Source organism: Blennius ocellaris (genome assembly GCF_963422515.1).
Source record: "Blennius ocellaris genome assembly, chromosome: 12".
Classification (NCBI taxonomy): Eukaryota; Metazoa; Chordata; class Actinopteri; order Blenniiformes; family Blenniidae; genus Blennius; species Blennius ocellaris.
Window position 1 is genome coordinate 1,151,755 of NC_137661.1, and position 22,232 is coordinate 1,173,986.

The 22,232-nt window shown below is 42.8% G+C and overlaps 1 protein-coding gene across 1 annotated transcript in view; it reads right to left on the reverse strand.

The window, feature by feature from the left end:
* crocc2 (ciliary rootlet coiled-coil, rootletin family member 2) overlaps window positions 1–22,232 on the reverse strand; it is a gene marked incomplete at both ends in the record, with an annotated part of 41,621 nt that overhangs the window by 5,362 nt on the left and 14,027 nt on the right. Inside the window, 24 exons of the mRNA XM_080505670.1 lie at window positions 64–436; window positions 1,871–2,038; window positions 2,128–2,287; window positions 2,373–2,611; window positions 5,446–5,589; window positions 6,063–6,197; window positions 7,611–7,790; window positions 8,027–8,196; window positions 8,550–8,677; window positions 9,120–9,313; window positions 11,225–11,455; window positions 11,538–11,684; window positions 12,081–12,225; window positions 12,763–12,945; window positions 13,201–13,400; window positions 14,241–14,375; window positions 14,474–14,563; window positions 14,750–14,846; window positions 16,226–16,432; window positions 16,983–17,089; window positions 17,529–17,673; window positions 18,708–18,802; window positions 20,168–20,251; window positions 20,345–20,509. Coding sequence (XP_080361796.1) covers window positions 64–436; window positions 1,871–2,038; window positions 2,128–2,287; window positions 2,373–2,611; window positions 5,446–5,589; window positions 6,063–6,197; window positions 7,611–7,790; window positions 8,027–8,196; window positions 8,550–8,677; window positions 9,120–9,313; window positions 11,225–11,455; window positions 11,538–11,684; window positions 12,081–12,225; window positions 12,763–12,945; window positions 13,201–13,400; window positions 14,241–14,375; window positions 14,474–14,563; window positions 14,750–14,846; window positions 16,226–16,432; window positions 16,983–17,089; window positions 17,529–17,673; window positions 18,708–18,802; window positions 20,168–20,251; window positions 20,345–20,509 — 3,922 coding nt within the window. The remainder of the gene's footprint in view (window positions 1–63; window positions 437–1,870; window positions 2,039–2,127; window positions 2,288–2,372; window positions 2,612–5,445; window positions 5,590–6,062; window positions 6,198–7,610; window positions 7,791–8,026; window positions 8,197–8,549; window positions 8,678–9,119; window positions 9,314–11,224; window positions 11,456–11,537; window positions 11,685–12,080; window positions 12,226–12,762; window positions 12,946–13,200; window positions 13,401–14,240; window positions 14,376–14,473; window positions 14,564–14,749; window positions 14,847–16,225; window positions 16,433–16,982; window positions 17,090–17,528; window positions 17,674–18,707; window positions 18,803–20,167; window positions 20,252–20,344; window positions 20,510–22,232) is intronic.

Sequence of the window (22,232 nt, forward strand, 5' to 3'; positions counted from 1 at the left end):
GGCACCCATTAGTATGTTTAACAACACGGCCGGTTGATGCTCAGTTATAAGTCATGCTCATACCATCCATATGCATGTGACTTCTTTGCGGCCGTCTCCGTGACCCGGCTTTGACTAAAAGTCTGGTGGAGTTGATGTCAGTGTGGCGCAGCGCTGAGTACATTTGTGCCAGGTTGTGCTCCAAGTCCTTACATTTGGCGTCCCTCAGGCCCAACTGCTCCTCGAGTGTCTGAGCTTTGTTTTCAGAGAGTTCCACTCGCACAGAGAGTTCCTTAACTTGAGCGCTGCTCATCTCTAATTTTGCCTGCAGACGTGCAATTCTTTCCCTGCCGGACTGATCACTCTGCTGCAGAAAAGCTTCTTTTTCCTGCAGCTGCTCCTTGTTCTGATGCGTCTCGGTGGTCAGCTCTAATACACGACTCTGAAGACTTGCAACCTGTGTAGACACACAAAAGATTTGAAAAACTAATGCAATGTCTTTACTGGAGATACACACAATTTTCACAAGCTTGATATAATGACAGAAATACCACTAAGTCATAGCTGTGATGTTTTTCGAGCTACGCTACCATTCATGACTTTGTGGATTTGAAAAAGAGACAGAAAGACCTGCAGAATAGTGTCTGTGGAAAACCAACAATATACAGTACAACTGGCCCAGCTGCTAAATGTTGCTCTACCCGTGTAGAACTTGCACACCAAGGATATTGTATTTATACCTGCAGACAGTTGAAGTGCTCACCTCAATGGAAAAACTGGTAAGGGGAAAATTATTTCTGCACAGATTTTCAGTTTCTCAACACAATGTTTTTGACAACCAAATAGTGTGTATTTAATTTATTAAATATATAATAGAAATACTTCATTCATCCCAGAAGGAAATTCTTTTGCTAAATGCATTACATAAGGTGGTTCAGAGTCTTCCCTCCTGTGATGTCTTTTAATCGAACTGCATCCTTCATATGCAACATGAGAGACATGTTTCATGTAATGTAAAAAATACATATAAATATTGTGCATTTTTAGGTCTCGCGACGAAAAGGTTTTGGTTGTCTGGCAGAAAGAAGTACCACAATGACCGGGCTCAGTATGAAGATACAAGTTAAGCCTGAATTATGGAATAGTGTACATCACTTTCCTTTATGTACATTGTACATGGGGCCATTAAAATTGTAGTAAGAGGGACAACAGTGATTATCACCAGTCACTCATTTCATGAAAGAACAACATGTTATCTGACAGTCTACTTTTACCCTGATACATAACATGGACATGGTGTTTTTAAAGTGTCGGTGTGTTTTGAGATTACAATCTTCACAGATAAAAACTCAGGGAGTCACTGGACGTGGACTTTATAATGTGAGATGGTGAACTTTTTTAACCCTCTGTGAAGCACATACTTAGCTGAGATGCTTCAAATGTGATAAATCACAATTAATCTCTAAAAGGAATGATATATAAATAGTGCTGTTAAAAAAACAAGGCATACCAAGCTTTGAGAAGAAATGGGAGACAACGTCCATTCATTTGTCAACTGGAGGACTCTGGTTGCTGCAGTTGTGAGAACTTGAAACCCTTTTAATAAGGCTGGAGGTGCAAGGAGGTCAACAAAATAGGTTTTTGTTAAAGCTTAAGCAAACTGAGGTTTAGTTTTTTTTTTCACGGCTTGTGACTTTTCAGTGGCATAAAGTTAGAGTCTTAGGAGTGTCTTTAATTACACATCTACAACTCAACACATCATTGCAAGTGTGATATTGTTCCTGGTCTCTGTCTCAGCATGAGTAGAAGAAGTATTTGTAAAGTATGTGTGCCAAGGCCGAGTGTTTGCTGTAGCATGTTGTCAACAGATTGATCCCCGGAGGCCTTCTACCTCATTGAGCGCTGCTTCCCTGCCAGCCTCACACTCCAGCAACCTCTGCTTCAGAGTGAAAGCATCGCGACGGGCCTCCTCCTCCTTTTGCTCCTCCTGACAGACCCGGGCCTGCAGCTCCTGCAGTTCCTGTTTCTGCCGGCTGCTCTCCCCCTCAAGGACCTTTACCTGTTGATGTTAACAGAGTAAAGTACTTGGAGGTTATCCTTTATCTCAGATAAATCAGGAGGAAACCAGTGACCTGGTTTCTGTCTCACCTGCCTGCGCAGCTCCTGCAGCTCTCTGCGTGCCTGCAGACGGGATTTCTGCAGCTCTCTTATGTTGCCTCGTAGACCTGTTGTCTCCTGGTGCATTGAGCTCTTACATTCCTCGAGCACAGACACTTTCTGCTCCTTCTCCTCCACAGCTCGTCTCAAGCTGGAGGAGATGTTTTCACAACATAAAGCATCACTATCCGTCATTAATCGTTACAAGAGAGTATTAAAGAGACGGTGAACTGTACCTGCTGTTGTCGCTCTCTGTTTTCTTGATGAAAGCTCTGAGCTCCTGGTTGGAATCTTGGATGGCTCCTTTCTCCCTGGCCTCATCACTCAAGACCCGTCTCAGGTCCAGTGCTTCTTTCCGTTGGTTGTCTCGCTCCTGCGCACAGCTCTGAAGCTCTCTGTGAGCGTCCATCAGCTCCCGCTTCCAATCAACCAGTCTGTCTTCTGCCTCCTGCAGCTGCTGTCGAAGGCCCTCTAACTTCAATTCATGAACGATGAAAGACAAGGTGGATTAATGAGGCAAAATCAGGAAGTCTTTTAACAAGTGCATGTAAGTGTATAGATAGGCTGGCTTACAGACTTAAACTAGACTTGTCTGCTATGACTATGCATGAAAGGATTAAAAAAAAAAAAAAAAAACCAGCATTTCAATCATATTCAGTATGGACGTTACATTGATGGTGACCAACTACAACCGTTCAATGTCTCTTAGAATAACAATCCACATTGTCGTGGCTCTGTGACACACCTGCCACTACTTGTTTCCACTGAAAACAAAAAGCCGTTTCCTCTAAAGTGTCATGCTGTAAAGACCATGATAGGAGAAGTGTGGAGAAGTAACAGCCCCATTACAATAAGTGGAACACCACAGAATTTGCTGAAATGTGTACAGTAATAAGATGATCCTCCGACTACATGAATGTATCTCAACAGCATAAATCCTTAAACGAGGTTGTCTTGTTATTTAGTGTCGGAAGAGCAGCAGCAGCAGTGATTTCTCTGTAACAGTTGTTCAAGGAACTTACATCACCCAAGTGTTTAAGCAGTGAACATTATGAAGAAATAAAGACTTATTAATGTTTCTCCTTCAGCCTCAGCTTCAGCAACACCCAGAAGACTGAAACATCGAAATGACCACAATAAATAGTGAAAACAATCATTCTTTGGTGCTGATCACCTTCACATGACTTTTTTTGTCTTCTATGTGAGCACTTTTCCTGTTGTCCAGCTCCAACTGAATTTGACAAAAAAAAAAAAGAGCAATATTGTGACAGGGCCAACCTGTTGTTTGGATTTCAACATTTACTCTGCAAACTTCATTGGAAAAAAAATCTTTGAATGCTTCTTGTTTTACAAAAATGGACGTTGAAAATGTTTAAAAGAAGTTGATGTAATTTGAAAAAACAAAACAAAAAAACACAACAACTTCTGCACACAATGAAGGCCTTTCATGGGAGACGTCATAATAAGATATACAATTGAATGATGACTAAGAGACACCGTTTAATTCTTGAGAAAGAAAGAAATCTTGTAATCGTGACCCCGGATCAGATAATGGACGGGAGTATCATTGTTTGAAAGCTAAATCTCAACATCTCAAATTTTAAGTGCTGTGTGCACAACCTCCACATACTCTGTGACCTGTATTCCCATTTTATGGCAACATGCTGTGTGTAGCGAGCGAAGCAGGGAGGCCTGAGCTTATCTGGGCATGGAGCAGAGCCAACTGGGCCTCCAGCCAGAAGCTGTCTCTCCCTATCTGCTCTTTTGCAGCTCGCAGTGTAAAAGAATCCACACAGAGCAACATGATAAACAGCAGCTCCCGCCCCCCCCACAGCCCCACCCTCGTGGAGTGGTTGGGTGGGGGAGAGGGAGGATGAGGAATAGGATGAGGAGGAGGAAGAGTGTTATGTTTAGAGGCCACACAAGATGGTTCTTTCTCATAAACTCTAATGTGAGAAAAAACAAGCCAGGGCTGATCTGGCCAATTATACTTTATTTTATCTGATTTTTCTGGCGGGGGGAGTGGAGGGGAAGGGCAGAAACTATGAGGGCAGCAGTGTTGTGTTATGCGGATGGGAGAGGGGGACCTGGAGTCCCGGTGGAGCCAGCCTCTCACTGCTGCAAGGGAGAAAATAAACACTCCCCATCGGCTTATTTACACAAGGGGTTACCGGTAACTCAAACTTTGATTTCATATTATGGTACCAGGGACCGTATCCTCCCCTCTCTCCTTCTCTCTCCATCCTGCTTTGCTTTCTTCTTCTTCTTCTTTCTTGCTCTCCAGTTCTTTGTCACACACATTCCCACTCCGGCTTTGTGCCGCTCTGACATGAGAATCCTGACATGGGATTAGTGAAAATAATCAAACAAGGACAAAGAGGGGTGGCAGCCAAATATGACAGCATTGCTGAAGGCTGATTTGATATATGTTAGGAAGGGCTGACCAAACCTCAACATGGTTCTGCTCTGGCTCCACACATCTTCATTTGCTATTACTCTAACAAGACCGAGGAGACAGTGTAAAAACAGGATGACCCTCTCGTTTTTTCTTTTCTTGAACCCAAAGTGTTTCATAGATAAAAACATGTGACTCCCAGGCTTTTAAATCAAGCCATGTTGAGGCCCTTACAACTCCATGGTTACATCCTAATGAGGTGAGCATGAGGTTGTTATTTCCTTCAAACACCCAGCGACCCTGTTGCCTGGAATCGTGACCTCATGCAACCTCCAGAGATGAGATTTACTGCTCTCATTTGGCTCCGAGCGGCATGTCACTGGGCCAAAATTATAGTCTCTAATTGCACTTTTATGTTTATATTCAGGTCAAGAGAACTACATTTTCTCTGAGCTGACTTGACAGGAAAATAAGACAGAAAATGAGAGCTGAGTAAGGAGTCTTAAGAGGGGGACACCACACCAACTCTTTACGCGGGACTTTCTGGCTCTGTGCTCCACACCTGATGGCACCCTGATGCTAGTAAAGCTCTGTGACAGAGGCCAATGTAAACATGGGCCCATGGTAAATGGCTCTCGCTTGCACGGGTACTAATTGGTGTAAACTCTCTCTCACAGCCTCACAGCAGAGGCAGGTCAGAGGTCTCCCGCCCAATGCCAAGTCAAACAAGCCTGCAATTTCCCATCCATTTCTGCAATCCTTCTGCACAAACAGATTCTGCCATCTATATGGTGACAACCACACCACGTATTCCGCCATATACCAATGATATCTGTATGAATCAGCAGAGCAACAAATATTAACGGAGCAAATGTGATTCTTGTGGTGAAAGTCGAGACTCAAAAGACTCTCACCTCCCGTTGAACATGTTCCTTTTGTTGATTCAACTCTGTGACCTGCTCAGTGAGACTTTTCCTGGAGCTCTCGTGAGCGTTCAGGGATTCCTCGAACTGAGCCCTTAAGTCTTGCAGCTCTGACTGAAGGACAGCCATCGCATTCTGGGACAAAGAAGAATTGAAGTTACAAAGCAAATAAATGCACACATATTCTGGCCTAACTAACAATACTGACTCAACGTTTTGTACACAAAGTTTAAAAATAAAAGTTGAAACACAACATTTTCAGGGGATGTTTCTCAAAAGTAAATGTGTAGTGTGTGTGTTGATGCTCTAAATGTGCTTGGTTACATGATTACATTTTGATTTTATCCGTTTGGGTACGAATCCATCCTTCCTTAGATATCAAATTCCCTGAGAACATTTTCTATCTTCTATGAATCTATGACTGGTCCAATTTTGGTGTTTTTCTTTTTCTTTTTTGTATATACATTTTTTGCATATGAAACGAACAGGTGGTTGTCCAAAGAAACATTTTTTTCTTTGTGTTACTCTCTCATTTGCTGAGGTTAAAATCATGTGGACTCAGAGGTAAGTCAGAAAAAAAGTACAGCTATTTCACAATTTACTTTTACCTTGTCCTGCTCCTGTTGGCCGAGCGCCTCCCTCTGCAAGTACTCCATTTCCATATCTGCAGTGGCCAGATCCTGCCTTAACACGGCGAGCTTCTCTGTGAGGGCTGCCTTCTCTGCCTCCTTCAGTGACAGAGCCTGCTCAGAACAACCACAGCCATCAAAATCACCTTTAAAATCACAGAAAGAATCCATAGCGCTATATCTGACCTATTGTATTGAAGTGTGGGGAAATGCCTGTAAAACATACATTAATCCAATTTTTCTTCTACAGAAAAGAGCGATTAGAGTCGCTAGTGGAAGTGGTTCCAGAGACCATACTAATCCTTTATTTACACAATTAAAAACACTGAAATTTAAAGATTTTGTGGAGTATAACCTTCTAAAAACCATGTTTAAAGCTCATCTGGAAATTTTACCAAACAAATTGCAAAACAGATTTGCCAAGAGAAAAAGTAGATATGAACTGAAAGGAACTGAGGTTTTTACAAAACCCAGGTTTCAATCGGCCGTAAAGGAAAAATGCATCTCAATGGAAGGAGTCGGTCTGTGGAACATCTGGATTGTAAAATTCAAACTTCTAAATCCATTGATGTGTTTAAGAAACTTGTTAAATTATCAATGGTACAGAAATACGACACTGCGGAGCAGCAGATCAACCTTATTTATGTATTTTGTGTTTGATGTTTTGGAAAAAAACGCTGCATGTGACACTCAAATAAACTGAACTGGAACTGTAAATGATTTAGTGTTGATAAGGGGCAGACATTATAAATTTTACTTCTTTCTGCTCCTTTTCATTCATATGAAATGCTGTTGTTGCATTGTTTTAAATGAATGAAATAAATAATAAAATGAAAATTTAAATATAGTGAAGACACTCAAACGACTTGAACAACTTTACCGTGAAGTTCTTAAGTTACACTGCACGTGGGCCCACAGAGTCTCAAGTTAAAATTCTACTGAAAATGCCAGGTTAAATAATATATACATAAATATGTGTCACATAAGATGACCACAAGTCATTCTGAACGCCTAACTCTAAAACTGTAGAAGTGCTTTAGAATAAATACAACAAAAACAAAGGAGTGTTTCTATGTCAATAAACAATTACAATTGTTTATGTTGAATTACTACTAGCCTAATGTGTTATAATTCATAAGGTGAGATGCTTTTTCATTTCTGTTTCACATGCAGTCTTAAATGCTTTGTCTGCACTGAGGGTGCCAAATCAGATTTGCACCAGTCATAAAACACATTTCAGGACAATTTGGTAGTCCACTGTTTTTTATTCTCAGTGGTCCCATATTTGTATGTTTATGAAAGTGGGTGTGTTGGCCAGCGTTTGTCTCCACTGTAATGTTTTGGCAAATCAGGAATCAAAGAGATGGACGACAGCCTTTCTTAAAGAAAGTAAAAATAAAATAAAAACGGCAATAAATAGCATTCTGAGGTGTCCCTAGAAATCACACACTGTACCTTTAAATACTGAAACATGTTGAAGTACACAAACAACTCATGAGGAATCAACCTCAGGATCACCTTGCACACCTGTTGCTTATCACTGTGGGCCTGCAGGAGGCTTTGGCTGTGGTCCTGCTGCAGCCTGGACACTTCCTCCTGCACCTGCTGCACTTCCCTCTGGCTGTGGCGACGCTGCTCCTCACACTGCCTGCGCAGCTGCTCCTCGGCCTGCTGCCGCTGCAGCGTCAGCTCTGTGTGTTGCTGCACCTGCCAACCAGCACACACACACACACACACACACACACACACACACACACACACACACACACACACACACATACACACACACACACACACACACACACACACACACACACACACACACACACACACACACACACACACACACACACACACACACACACACACACTGTTACAATTAAGACACGAGATAGCTCAAGTGTGTGATTGGATTTTGATAGGACAGAATGATCTCACTCTACCTTCTGCTGGCGTTCGGCATCAAGCTGCTCGCTGTGAATTTGCTCTCTGTTTTTCAGGGTCAGCACCATGTTGGTCCCCACATGAGCCAGTTTTTCCTCCAGCTTGCTCCGCTCCAGCGCAGCCTGTGCAGACTGCCGTTTGTTGTCCGCACGGACCTGAGCAACATCACCTGAACAGACGAAATCGCCCATGTGCACCAGTTGCACATCACATGAAGAACAGACTTAGCAAACAAAAGATGTTCCAGCTTAGCAGAGACAGCATTCTGAGTTTAATTTATAGGGTGCATTCATCCATATCTTTAAGGGGAACATGCTAGCTTAACACCATTTATCCGATCCATGTGTGTTTGTGCAGAGTGGCGGGTCAGCTGAGAAAGCAGCTCCAGTGATGCTGCGGTCCAGCTGTTACAGAGCTCACAACTGAAATATGGATCTCTAGTGGCCTGCTGGAAAAGCTCCACGGCCAGGGGGGGGCTTGGCACAGAAAACACTGGGGTCTCCCAGGGAGAGGGCTACTCACGCGTCAAGGCCTCGTTAGCCAGGAGCAAGGCACGCCTCTCCCCCTCCAACCTGGTGAGCTGGGCCTCCAGGGACGACACAAGCTCCTGGCTCTCGAACAGCGTCGTCTCCAGGGACTCCTTGTCCGCTCTGGAACACGGCATTACAGCAGTTTGGGGGGAAAAAAGACCTTTAAGCCTTTAGGTGTAGAAGGTCATAAAACTCAATAATCCATCATGAGCAGAGTTTCCAAATAAAACCATGTTACTGAAAGACTCTTGTTACATGAGGCTTCAGAAACTAAATGCAAGTACACAATGGCAGTCAGTTTGACACACAGCCATACACAGTGGGTTATTTGTGATGCATTTGAGGACACTGTACTGAGTTACATTCATTCCTTATCCTCAGCCTGAACTACTGCTAAATGTAGAACAATAACCCCTGATGTCAAGCCGAACATTTGCACTCATGTTTTTGCTGAACGTAACTCACTGTTAAAACTGATTTTGAATATCAAAACGGGTCCCAAATATTTCAGCGGTCAGACCACACAAACAAACACGGAGAGACACGAAAACACACGTCAGACCTCAGTGCAAGCAGCTCCTGCGTGAGACCACAGGCCTTTCGGTCAGCAGAGCTTAGCTTGACATCCAGAGCTGCCTTGTCCTTGGCCAGCTCCTCCCTGTCATGGGCAGCTCTCTTTATGGCTGTGGTCTGTGTCTCCAGCTCCTTCCTGCACGCACACAGCTCCTCTGTCACACTCTGCATCTGCCTGCTGACCTGGAGACCCACACACAGATACAATCCAACAAGGCCAGCCTTTCATTTAGGGTGACATCATTTCTCAAGCAATAAACTTTATAGTATGCGCATTGCACAACAGAATTATTACAAACATATTTTAATGAAGGAACGGGTGAGCAGACACAGCTGACTATCAATCTTTGCATATGATGCAGGTACATTTGCTCAACTAAGGTTCAATGGTTAAAAAGCTCCTCTTTTTCAGACACAAAAACTAAATAACAGGTTTGTGTCTGAATGTCGCAACACGAGAGCTATAATATAAGCCTGAAACAAAACAAAACAAAAAGTAATGAGTTATTCTATGAATCTTGACACCTGAATCATTCTGACATGTGGTGATAAGAAATGAAGAAATAATGTGTTGAGAGGCAACTTATTTATCTGTATTTATTATCCATTAGACTCCAAAATTATTATTATCCAGTTAAATTCATCCATTCAACTTTACTATTTGTTCCATTCATGGTCATGGTTGCATGAGGATGGAGTAACTCCATACTGACATCGGCTGAAAAGCACAGAGCAAAGTCTGAAATACGCTCAATTCACAGTGAAAAGCCCCCGTTAGACTGTTAGCAGGTTCAAATCCGGAATATTGTTGCTGAGAGGTCACATCAATAATCAATAAACCAACATGTTGTCTATTCACAACATCCCAATTGTATCTATACAATGCTAAATGAGATGTGGAAAACAAGCTATTGCCACTTGGACTCATATAAAGTCACATCTTACTGCAGTAACAATCAAATCAGTTATAAAGTTTTAACATTTCTAAAAGTCTCTCTTTTTTAACATATTACGCTCCACTTGCTGAAAACCACCCTCTGAGGTTTTATCCTTCCATACAGGGCATAGAAATAATATTGTCAGTATTAGTGTCAATTTGTGTATTTCCTTTATTTTCATTAGACAGCAGTAAAACTTCATGCTAAAACAGTAAAGTGTTTACTTTAATCATTATCTGTGTTCTATTTTAATAGTGGCTGCCAACAAGGGTTTAAAAAGTGTTTGGTATAAACAATAAGCTCTGAAAATATGTCAGTATTCCCCAGATGTGTTGTGCCAGTGCCTAACAAGACATCCCGCTGTATATAGCAGACCCCTGCAACCTCGAATATTTCACTGCAGCAGAATGTTTGAAAAGCAACAATCACAATAATTAGATTTTGAAGCAAACTAAAATGAACTCCCACTGCCTAAATATTAGCACACAACATCTTTGTGCTCAGCTTAAGGTAAATATTGAAGTGGATGAATTACACCAATGTTATGGACGTGAGCAGCCCCCAATAAAGGGATGAAACACGAGCTGGGTGCAGTGGAGGCCACTGCTGGGCTTGTTTTAGCCACGGCTGATTTATTTGTACAGATAGGCAATCTGAAAATGTTTGAATGGAATTTGTCAGATTGTTTAGGTTTGTTATATTCTCGCTCAGATCAACAAAGATATCCAAGTTTCACATTCAGAACATATAAAAAAACAGCAAAGGATTCTTTTCATTCTTCAGGGGAATAAACAGGGAGAGCTGGCTCTGCCGAGGAAGAATGGAAACACTTTAGGTGTTAATTTATTGGCGCTTTCACTGAACCCCCCCACTGGATATTATATGTCTAACTATTTATCTTTTCCAGTTCACATTTGTTCACAACAGTCCGCGCTAGTTATCTCCCAAGTTACTCATAAAACACGTACGGAGGCTCAAACTGATTTCCATTTCCTAGTTGAAAGAAAAAAATAACAGCAGATGTGTCCACTATTTAGTATACATTATAATGTGACAACAAGCTGTGCAATCGTGCTGAAAGCTATTAATAACAGCAGCACCGTTCTCCCAGGAGGTGGGAGTCGGGGAGGAGTGTGAGCGGCCGGGGGTCGCTGACCTGGGAGTGCTTCTCCAAGGCCTGGTCTTTCTCCCTCTGCAGGAGGCTTTTCTCAGCCTCCAGCGTCTGACAGAGATCTTGTAAGTGGCTGTGGGAGCTCTCCATAGCTTGTTTCTCACTGAGCACATTCATCAGATCATTCTGTGCCCGCATCGCTTCCTCTCTGGCGGCGACCCGCTCCACTTCGGCTTCTCGTCTGCGCTCGCCAAGCTCCGTCTTCTGCCCTTCCGTCTAGATCAATCAGAAGGTTTTACTCCTGCAGGGACTCTTTTTTTAAGTCAGTGTTTTAGGAGTTGAATGGATGAGTGCCAACCTGGAGCAGGATCCGACTGAGCTCCACTTTGTCTTTGGCTAAACCTTCACTCAGGGCAGCCATCTTGGCCAGAGAGTCTTTCAGGGAGGCCTCCCGATTCTGCAGTTTGGTGATGGTGCACTCCTGTGCAGCTCGTTCAGACTCCATCTGGACAGTGCATGCATATAACAACTTTGCAATCATAATGTTGTCACACAATAAAGTTGGGACATAATGGTGAAATGTAAAAAAAATAATAAAAAAAATAAATAAATAAATAAATGCTCAAAGCTGTGAGTCCGATGTTTATTGGTATATAGTGCCAAGCCTGCAATAGTCTAGAATAATTAATAGATTAAAGAGCATCATGACAATAACACGATTGGTTATTAGCAAAACCACCCAGAGACACAGACTCTCTGAGGGTTGGAGATGACGACGCTCATTCGATAAAAGCCTGAACTTTCACGGTTATTAATGACGGCGTTGTACCATCTTCAAATAAATTTGGTGCTGCTTTCTGGGAGGTTCCCTGTCAAACCTGTCAGAGGGACGTCTGTTTACCTTCGTTAGAGCCAGACCGAGGCTGGCCTTGTCGTCTTCCAGCACCTCTTTCTGCAGGGTGATTTGATTCACTGCCTCCTTTACTGTCACGAGCTCCTGGCGCAGATCTGACTGCTTCACTTCAATCTCCTGCAAACTCCTCTCGCTGAAACACAGAAAGTGTCTGTCTCACACTGTTTCTTGGTCCCACACGCAGGCACGCACACACACACACACACACACACACACACACACACACACACACACACACACACACACACACACACACACACACACACACACACACACACACACACACACACACACACACACACACACACACACACACACTCTGAAACACTTTCCTAAAATGTTGGTGCCAAAGGCCACAACACCAACGGAGTATTTTTTTTTCTTCAATTTTTTCATTTTACTAGATCGCATGTCCTGCTCCAATTCTCAGCTAATCAAATTTTTTAGCAAAAGAAACCCAGAAAAAAAGAAAACAAGTATTCCTCTCGCATGAGTGCAGTAATGCTATGTAAATCATTTACATTTTCATCCAAATGTCGTCTGGGTGCATTGCCGTCCGGAGAATGACATGTGTTACTGATCTTAACTCTAAACAAACGGAGCTTGAAAACAATCACGCTTGACAGGATTTGCATTGTGTAATGGTCATTCTGTGCACTTGGGCTCGTACCCTCGTTGGGCCTCTGTGCGCTGGCGTGCCAGCTGCATCTCCAGATCCTCCCTCTGCTGCCTCAGGAGGTCCCGCTGTCTCTGCAGTTCTAGCATTGAGCTCCGCAGGACCTCCAGCTCGGCATGCTGGGAGTCCACCTCCTGCTGCCGCCCGGACAACAGTTTCTCCAGGCAGTCCTTCTCGCTGTGGGACACAGAGAGGGGCGGAGGCCAGGGAGCACGGTCCGGACAGTTACAGCACATTTGTCACTCCAATCATCATCTCACACACAAGAAACAACATGATTGTCACAACAGCTTTTATAAAATCAGCATCAAACCGTTTCAGTGCATTTGAAGACATTATAGCAAAGCTGAACTGTACAAGTTATTACTCCTTCAGACCAATCGATTTCACGAGTATCAAGTCCAAAGGGTACAAAGAGCTTGGCCAGGGTACCTGGATACCAGTTCCAGTGAGCAGCGGTATCTATTCCCGTCTCGGAGGCTGTCCTCCTGAGCTTTTTGAGCCTCCTGACTGTCCCTCCTCGCTTGTTGAATCGTTTGTTCCAGCTTCCTCCTTTCAGCATCCTTCTCCTGCAGGCAACCGCGCAGTGTGTCCACTTGCTCCAGAGCAGCTTCCAAGCGCACTCGAAATTCCTGTGATGTATTTATAATTCAAATTAAAAGTTATTCTCAAACTGGTTTTTTTTTCATTAGCGTAGCTTAACAGGCCATACCCACTTTGGACTTCATGCAAAGTTATCTAGCAAGTGTTGTAAAAATAAAGGAACACTGACAATTGGGAATGCGCACAACGTTTTCTGTGGCTTTCCACATATCGTTATTTTTTCTATTAATCACATTTTAATCTAACTAAAGGTAAACATATTTTAGCCATCTGGACCAAAAAAAAATCCACCTGGCTTTTTCCACCTGTCACAACTCAGAGCTACATTTACTGGCCTGGTCTTGGTGAAAACAGAAAGGTTTTTCAAGAGTGGCATCCACAGGTCCCGCTAAATTCAAATAAAGTCAGTATAGAGCGAGGATAGAAACTCTACTTGTAATAATGCAACATAATATCCGCCTAAATGTCAAATTAATTATTGTAATTGTTCACAGTGTATTTGATCATTGCATTTATGGTCACAGATGACGATGGCGCCTTGGATTCATATTGCAGTTAGATTTAGTTTGTTCCAGGCAGCTCATGACTGTGTTGATCTTCCCCCTGATTTAAAGACAACATTTTAAGAATTCAAGTAAAAATAAGCTCTGCTTGAATACCCCATAGAGCTTTGTGCTCGGTGTCCCAACATTTATGATTTATGACTTATAACAGTAATAGTGAAAAGTGAGCATTAACAATAAACCAACCATAGAGACATTAGTGGGAATTACAATACGCTGAAATGAGTTCAAAATTTTCCTAAAGCAGATTGAATGTTTTAATAATTTGAGAGCATCTAGTCCCTAAAATGTGTATAATTATGCGACCTGGAGCTGCTTCTGGTGCTTGGAGAGAGCGTTCTGTACAGCCAGTATGGTAGACGTCCTGAGAGAAGAGCGGCCATAAGGAGGTGAAGAAGAAGCTGTTTCAGTGCCATAGCTCTCACCCTCACTGCCAACCAACTGCAAATCAGAGGGAATATTTTTCTTTTAAAAAAACCAACCTGGGATTATGGAAATATTTCTGACAACAATAACTCAATCCTCAATTGTCTTCTGACCTGGTGAACGTGAAGTAAAATCTTTTGGAGGGCGTGGATCTCAGTTTGGAGTGTTTCCATCTCTGCTTTATCCTCCGTTCTCCTCGTCTCCTGCGCAGGAAACCATTTAAGACTGAGATTAGCAGCATGTATGGTGTTGACATTCCCCAGACTGCAGCCTTCCAGTCCAACACGTTGTGGACTTTGTGACTTTGTCAAGACCGGGAACCCAGACGACAACAAATCCAACACTTTCATCTATCTGCTGCCTCCTACTGCTGATTCCCAAAGTCCTACCATCCTGTCCAGACTGCTCTGCATGTTGCTCAGGCCCGCGTCTTTCTCAGCGTTCTGGCTCCGGAGGTACTGGGTCGTGTCAGTTAGCTCTGAAATCCTAGATTGAGCAGAGCGCAGAAAAAACAAACAACACAGCAAAATCACAAATGGGCTCACTTGTACACGCACGCACGCACGCACGCACGCACGCACGCACGCACGCACGCACGCACACACACACACACACACACACACACACACACACACACACACACACACACACACACACACACACACACACACACACACACACACAGCATCAAGACTATCAAATTCTATGCTGTAGAATTATGGGATTACTGTTGACTTATGTCGAGATCAAAAGCCACTTAGATCCCGAATACAAAAACGTGGACATTCCTGCTGTCCCTCTGACTGAAGGACACAAGAAATTGTACAATAGACATGATTCTTTTATATCAGGGTGAGAATGCAAGTTCATTGAAAACATCTTGAAAGCTGACAGCCTATAAAGCTCTGGGGTTTCATCTGAGGAATTAAATATGGCTTCACTTTCACAACCTGATTTGTGTAGGAGATCAAACGATTCCATCACACACAGACAAAGATGTCCTATTTCAGTTTGTGACACATATTTATTTCTAAAGTCCAAGTTAGCTACACTTTGTCAAATACACTAAAAACAAACAAACATAAAATACATTGTTAAAAAGTTTATCCAAACTCATTTTAGAGTTTGTTTTGCAGAAAACAAGTGGATTATAAAAAGCTTCATGGTTTTCCAACTGGTGTGCCTGTTTGTAACAGCTTCCCTTGGCACACCTATTTGTAAACGATCAGAACTATTCCTGTAGGTCTGAGTGTGCAGTCTGCTCACTCAGCCTGTGTGGATTTGTACTCGGTAGGTGGTTTCTGTACACGATAAACACATTCAATCATCCCCAATAACTGACGGGGTCATCTAAACTTCAGTAGCAATGCAGAGCAGACCTCTGCACGTCTGCACATGCAGGGAAATGCTGTTAACATCACTGACTAAAGCAGACAGGATATTTACTAGATAATAGATACTTTTTAAAACTATGAATGATATATCGTCAGGAAATGTTTGTGTTTGTGGCTTTCTAGTGGAAGCCTCTACACCTTCTTTCCACAAACTGATGGTGCTGTGGGCTCTCTTCGGAGCCGGAGTCCCCACCAAGAAACAAAGTGATTGAATATGTGTGAGTGAATGGACAGTTTCGAAGATTAGTTTGTACTTTGGCCATGACTCCAAGAAGGAACGCTGCAGGTTTCTTATCATTGCACCAATCTTCTGAGTTTGCTTCTGGTTGTTTGTTTTCTTTCATATTCTGATGACAGTTTAATGCTGTATTGGCTTTGAGAGGAACAGATCTGACTTTCTGGCACATGTTTTAGTTTAATATAAGAGGGAAAAATGAAAGATTGCTGTTTTAGTCCCGGAGACGGTTATACCTTGAGTTGAGTTGGATTTTCTCTGCTTCCCAGCGAGCCTGCTGCTGTATGGCCTCCCTGAGTTTCTCCTTCAGTTGTCTCTCCAGTGTGGACGTTTCCACACCACTAAAGGTGCTTCCTTGTGTTTCCCTGGTCTGTAAGTTCATGCAAGCCACATGTAGCTGTCGGCAGGCAGCGACACACTCCCCTCGCATATCGGACAGAGTTCTGTTGAATCAAGGAGGGTGCAGGAGGGATTACAGAATTTGGCAAAACATGTCCAATTTGAAAAGGTAAGAAGAAAAGAAAAAACATGACATGGTGGTTTCACTCATACAGTTGTAAACTATTAGTTTGTATTAAAAGATGACGGATGTCTTCAGCGATTAAAGTCAAGGCTCACGGATCACTTTGAAGAGTCTTCAGTCTAAAGCCTCTGACATGACGAAGCCTTCTGTGACCTGAGCAATTACTGTTAAAGCAAATCACTGGTCTCTACAGTCGTTCAACATTATAGAGGCCCACTCTTCATCAAGCCAAGAGCCCCAGTGTTGTCCTGATGGATGACTTTAGCAGTGAGCACAGACACCTTAAGGAATCTGTCCCCCAATGAGGAAACAATAAGCAGGGGGACGAGTGACCTTGTTGACCTGCTCCACTTTGATGTGGGGCTTCGAGAGCCGGCTGGTGGCTGTCGTGAGTGTGAGACACAGGAGGCGTGGGGTTTCAAGACAAACCCTGAGTAGCTGGAGGGACTCTGGCGGTGTGCCACACTCACCTGTCAGTGAAAGTCCTGAGCTGGGTAAAACTGCTCCGCAGAGACGCAGTCTGGCGCCACAGAGCTCTGACACGAGCTTGTTCACGAATCAATCTGGAGGCACATGTCTGCAGAGAGGATCACACAGCGACACTAGAGACTGCAGAGGAAGAGGCAAAGGGGCGGCCTACAGCTACCTTTCAGTTTATGTTGTGTTCCCAAACACATGCATAACTGAAACTCACACTGGCACACATACAAATAATTGGATTGTCCCGAATCAACAGATGTAGCCCATTTACAGCACAAAGTCCAGATTGTTTCCACAAAATGTTCCTTCCCCACAGCATTTGGAATGTTTTCACAGGAAACAACAACTCAAAAATCATAGCACTGCAATGAACAGGGAATGAGAATGAATTGATGAAACTGGCTATGAATGGAATTCCGACCCCATGTGAACTCAATAGGAGTTTATTGCACAATCTCTGTGCAGAACTTTAACTTTCTCTGTTAGGTTTTAGTCTCCCACTCTTTATTTTGAGCTTAGAATTCACTTTTTAGCACCTCTTGCTCTCTGCGCAGAAGGCCATCACTCAGCTGAATGTCTTCCTGGGCTTTCCATAAGCTCTCTGTGAGCCCGTTGTTGACGGTCCCTGCCTGGTCCAGTTGTTCGCGGAGCAATGCGTTCACTTGGCCGAGGCTGGCCCGCCTGCAGAAATACAATGACAAACAACTGTTTTGACACTCGTCTACAAATCACACCACAGTCACTATATTCCTTTCAGCCACTATATCTCTCAAACATCCATCGACTTCAGATCCACCTTTGCCACTAGTGACATGTCACATGTGTGACAGTTTTATAATGTCTATGACAACTTGCATTTAATTTAAGCCAGATCTGCTGGTAGGGTCTTTTACAAAATGTTTACATCATTCTCACATTCAACACACACCCTGTTACAGTAAAGCACACCACATTGTTATTATTATGTTCAGTTATCTGTCTGAGGGAGAGCCAACCCCGTGTTTGCATGTAAGGGATGATATCGCGTTTAAAGGGAACAGAGACATGATGAAAGAAAGAATCAGTAACGTCAACATGTAAAATGATGGCTGTGGACTCACTTTTAGAACACAATCACACTACAAAGCGCCAAAGTTTATAGAGGTTGGTATGAGTGATATTTTGAGGCAGTAAAAAATGATAAGTTCCTGGCAAACGTTCCATTAAGGGTATTTCAAATACAGGCCCACAACTGTATAAATCACAAGGCATAAAAAAAAATGGCCATAACTCCAGAAGTTGGCCCACACTTAATGTGAAGCATTATTAAAATACTTTGGAGAATAGGGCCAACAGAGTCTCACTAATTTTCCCTGACAAATTGGATGCCGAGGTTATCTGCCAAGGGCAGGTTCTGCTTTCTCCTTGTAGGAAGGGAGGGGAACAAAACTACAGAAAACCTCAAGTAACTGCTGGGAATATCTCTGGCCTCCACATTTCTCAGAAATATTTTGACCTGATTTTTGCTTCTAAATAAGAAACAGAGAGAGAACGGGAGCCGATTATTAACACCCATCCAAGAATTTACAGCTCTGAAGCCTGAGCAACTCTGTGACAATGCAGGTTTTGGGATTTCTGGATCCCAGTTTGTGCACTTCTCCTCTCAGATGGGTTACTTATGAGTACAGAAGCCAGGCAGGTTTCTTTGCTACCTGGCTGCAGCGCCCCTCACTCACCTCTTCTGCTCCTCCTCCAGCCTCTCCAGGGTGGCTCTGTGGAGATCCTGCTCTGCTTGCTGCTGGCGCTCCGACGAGTCCAGGTTGGCCTGCAGCTGAACACATCAGGCAACCACATTCTATTAGAGTGTCCGATGGCAGCAATAGCTTCACAGTTTCTGTATACTTATGAATCCACATATTACAGTGGACATCTATAAATTCAAAACCTCAGTGGGGGGGGGGGGGCGACAGGACCAATAACAATTGTCTTGTGAATTGGACACAATTGAAGAAACATGCTAATCGTATTTACAACACAGACATTTGTGACTGGAATTACTTCTACAGTTGTTCACATGCTGAAAAATAAGTCTGTGAGGTTATCCACACAAACAAAAGTCAAACATTTCCAACAGTGTAGTGTTTATAATCTCTGGAAAAGAAATGGCCCAGCATATTACACAGCAGTCACAAAGTCATTTCAGAATTGCAAAAACAAATGATTAATAGGTATATTTGAGCTCTATGGAATACTTCACAAGAGACAAGCAGAAACAATAGAGGAAAACACTCCTTATTGTGCTGACAGAAGACAGCCACTTTTGAAACAAGACCAGGGATGATGTAGAAGCAAAATACTTTTTGTTAAAAGTCACATGTCTTGAAAACATTTAATTCCAACCAAATCAAGATTTTCGTCTCAACCTCACCGAAGGTTTCAATACTTAAACCTGCACATTCACTGAACTAAGATTTGTGTTCAGAGTGAAAATACTGCAAGCACTGCTGCTGTTCTGCATATATATTCCTGACACAAAATATCATTGTTGTCCTCTCCTGTGAGAAGCCTCGAGGTAGTAAACCACACTAATTATCCATAAAAGACAGCTCTCCCTTGTGAACCTGATGGCTCCACAGAGGAGAAGAACATTTCCAATAAATGCTATGTATCGTTGTCACAATTAGTTGGCAAACGTCTCAGGCTTTCCGAGTAAATAAATCAAACCTCGGATTCAGGATTTGTGTGGCATAACACACCACGTTTATTCTCCGTCTGTGTGTAAAACATGTGATTTCCACTGTTTCTGACTGCTTTAGAGAATTGATGACAATTCTCTCCACAAAATTGCATTTCGCAGCAGAGGTGTAATGCATGTTCGTCCTACAGAGAGCACGCATTCTCATCAATTTGTTGATCACTTTGATTGTTGTTCTGTGTAAGAATATGTTGCAAAATATTTATGTGCTGTGTTAATCCAAGTTTATTTATGTCATATCACAAATGTATAGGTTTACAGGTCAAATAAACACAAGACAATGAAATAAAAGTTTCATTAAATTCACATATATCAGTAAGGCAGTAGGTTTAAACCATACTGGTGTAGCAGTTTGTCAATAACAGACCATCCTCTGTGCTGGCTTCACAATGTATTTGATAAATGTAGATATTTGAAAGGTGTACTGCCATCTAAACATACCATCAATCTCATCTTTTCAGAATCCGACGTCTTCTTCAGAACTTGATCTTCCAGCTCGCCACACCTCTTCTTGTACTGAAGAAGCTGAAATACACAGACGCCGTGCACGGATAAGAAGAGGAGTTTCAGTTGTTTGGTCATGGAGACGTCTTTCCTGTGTGATTCCTTCATCGCCACCTTGTTCTGGAGCTTTTGAACGAGTTGGGCTTGTCTCTGCTGTGCTTCCTGGTACACCACTAGTTTTTCTCTGTAGAGCCTCTCTTTGCCCTGGAGTGTGGATCCTGTTGATGCACTGTCCTGGTCTGAGTCTCCTCCTGACTGGACCAGCAGGATCCGATCCAGCTTGAAGGAAAGGCCACATATGAGTGTTAGTCAATTCTATCCAACATTTTATTATATGGTGCATTTTTTTTCTATTCCAAAATGTATTATTTAGTTTTTTGATGGTATGTTTGTGAGACATTGACTTACTGATTGTGGGAATCTTTAAATTGCATAATTGGTTTGTTTTGATGAGTGACTAAGCAGACCACATATCCACCACAGTTGCGAGTGCTTTCACAAATCAACCCTCCAGGAGAGGCCATGTCCACTGTGGATTCTACCTACCGTGTGTTTCACCTTTCAACTTGTGAAACTTGCCGAGAAAAAAATAAATAAAGCATTTCAACATGTCAAAAGTGCTGCTCCTGACTTTTCTTGTTGGAAATTTATCTTCACAATTACATAATTGAGTAAAGTTTTAATGTGCAAAAGTGGAGGCTTTCGTTACCTGCGTCCACTGGCAGCGTGGAGAAACAACCTGTAATATCAATTAGAAGTATTATTGTGTTGCTTTCAACTGGAATCTTAATTAGTTTCTTCCAATGAGCCAAAAGAGACTAACATATGCATGTAGATGGGTTTTGGGGAGTTTCATTGTACTGTGGGGGCATTGGTTGGAGGGAGTGTTGTAACAGTTGCTTGACTGTTTATAGTTTTTATCACTATGCAGGTGTTTCCTCCTTTCTGTATGAATAAATCAATTAAAAAAATAGTACTTCTTTTTACTTTTTAAATGTTTTAACTCAAATGAATAACAATATATCTCTTTCGTACTTCACAAAGGACATAAATAGTTGTAAACAAAACATGAGAAGGAATGGCAATAATAATAACACTCAACACAGTGAATATATGGCTGTTATGCATACATGTCTGTTTTACTCAAGTGCATTTAATAACCAGAGATACAAATGTCCTGGTCTTTTTCATTGAAGAATCTCACATTCTCCACCATATCTGAAATCCAAATGTCCTGTAACCTCTCAACCTCATACAACCTGAACTCCCTCTGCACCACCCACTCTCTCCACCCTGGTGCCAGACACCCTGTCCTCACTAATACGAGCCACATGGCCCACTACACTGCAACACGCTGCGTGCCACCAGCTGCCCTGGCCGACTTCTCATTTAAAACGGGAGGAAGAGGGGCACCGCTCCCCGCCCTCCTTCCCTGCAACACACTCCAAACCACCCTCCAGGCCCTTCAAGTCAACCCTGCGACCCGCTCCCTCCCCTGCACTCTTCTGTACCTCATCTTTTCTCTGGGTGCTTAATCTCTCTAGCAGGCTTCCAGAAGAGCCAAGACAATAGTCTCACTGTTCAACACTGCACCCCGCCACTTTGCCACCATTATTAACACATTTTCAAATGCCTTTTTCAGAAATTTATACGACAAACTACACCTACGGCCATCACACACTTGGCTGTGTGCTTCTTTTTTTTTCTCTCGCTCAGAGCCTGGGGAGCACAAAAAGGTCTTTTACTGCCCGTTGTTGAGGTGACAGCTTCAGGGACCGAGGAGGAGGAACAACATGGGCGGAGTGTTTGAAACACAGAGAACTGCAGCAGCTGTGTTTAAAGGGACTCCGGGAAACAGCTGTGTGTGGAGCATTAGTGAGTGATTATGCATCTTTTCAAGTATTTTGGCACAACTGTCGCAATAACATCAACTTACTAACAAGTCTTTTCTTTGCAAATACACCTTGAATGCAAAGCTGCAGCAAGTTTACTAATGCAGGAG